The 1538-nt window shown below is 43.6% G+C and overlaps 1 protein-coding gene across 1 annotated transcript in view; it reads left to right on the plus strand.

Moving 5' to 3' along the window:
- The first annotated feature begins 782 nt into the window (after positions 1 to 782).
- Positions 783 to 1538, plus strand: part of LOC144498916 (putative oxidoreductase YjmC) — a 63135-nt gene continuing 62379 nt past the window's right edge. The window contains exon 1 of the mRNA XM_078220818.1: positions 783 to 895. Within this exon, the coding sequence (XP_078076944.1) occupies positions 891 to 895 (5 nt within the window). The 5' untranslated portion in view covers positions 783 to 890. The remainder of the gene's footprint in view (positions 896 to 1538) is intronic.

Below are 1538 nucleotides of genomic sequence, written 5' to 3' on the forward strand. Positions count from 1 at the left end.
GGTTGGGATGCTCTTTCGGAGAGTTGGTGCAGACTCGATGAGCCGAATGGCTTCCATCTACACTGTAAATATTCTATGATTTATTTTTAGGTATCATTTTATGATTTTGTTCTGTCTCTCTAACCACTCTCCTGCTTGCTCTTTCTTCCTCTGTTCTTTCTCAACAGTCTCTTCTCTCTCTCTCTTCAAGCTCTCACTTTCTGGTAGCTTCAATAAAATTTTCTGTGAATCCCCTAAACCAGCTGCCCTGTTCTTTTTTCCCTTCTTCCAGGGCAGCATGGTGGCACAGTGGTTAGCACTGGTGTCTCACAGCACCGGGAACCTGGGTTTAATTCCAGCTTCAGGTGACTGCTGTCTGCATGGAGTTTGCACGTTCTCTCCGTGTCTGTGTGGATTTCCTCCGGGTGCTCCAGTTTCCTCCCACACTCCAAAGACGTGTGGACTAGGTTAATTGACCCTTAATCCCCCTGTCACTATCAGGGTAAATATGGAGATACGGAAATAGGGCCTGGGTGAGATAGTTGTCGGTGCAGGCTTGATGGGTGGAATGGCCTCCTTCTGCGCTGTAGGGATTCTATGGTCTGTGCAATGTTTGACTGAAATGTTATAGTATACAAATTTTGAAATAAAATTATCTTGTGCTTCATTTTACTATTAAATAAGTAGGGAGGTTGCTGTGCCAGTTTAAGAATGTTCTTGTTGTTTGGGTATTGAATAAACCCATGGGTTTTACCTGCAAGAGGAGGCGGGGCTGTCTCCTTAGCAACATGTCACATGGTATTAGTAAAGTGATAATTAGTGTAACTGGAAAATTAGTGACTTGTTCGGAGGCTGCGACTTCATCAATTAAACCTGTTTCCAGTTACCAGGCGTTAAATTCAGAGATCACCATGAGGTAGGTTTTACCTTTTGAAGTTACGTTATTGATGGAGATGCCTACAGATCAGGTTAGAGTTTGTGCTCAAAGCAGTTCCTCCTCCGTTGCCTGACACTGTGGAGACATGTCAACACTCAGCAGTGGGGGGTGTCGCTGCTTAAGTTTTCAAAGCAAGGTGCAGTGCACAAATTACAAAACTGAACAGAAGCACAGAAAGCTGGAAATACTCAGCATGTCAGACAGCATCTGCAGAGACGGACATCTGTTTCTCTCTCTGCAGATCATTGCCTTCTAACCTGCTGGGTATTTCTAGCATTTTCTGTTTAATATTTTTACAAACTTGAGATGCTCTACAGCAGCCATTGGCTCCAGATCCACAGGTGGGCTTGCAGGGTTTTGGGAAAGAGCAATGGATTGGGATTTTCAAAGAGTCGGCAAGGAAACAATGGGCCAAATGGCCACATGCTGTGCTGTGAGACTGTATGGTTGTTGTGTCATATCCTGAAAACTTTGTAACAGCAAAGAGCATACAATAATTGTGAGTTTCAGGCGCAGCCAAATAGATTTGGAACTTTGAATTTTTGGTATAACATGCGCTTGTTTTCATACAGTGATTCCTCTCTCTTGGTTGAAACCATGTGAAGTTCTGTGTCGGAATTTA

The sequence above is a fragment of the Mustelus asterias genome, chromosome 9 (assembly GCF_964213995.1).
Source record: "Mustelus asterias chromosome 9, sMusAst1.hap1.1, whole genome shotgun sequence".
Taxonomy (NCBI): domain Eukaryota; kingdom Metazoa; phylum Chordata; class Chondrichthyes; order Carcharhiniformes; family Triakidae; genus Mustelus; species Mustelus asterias.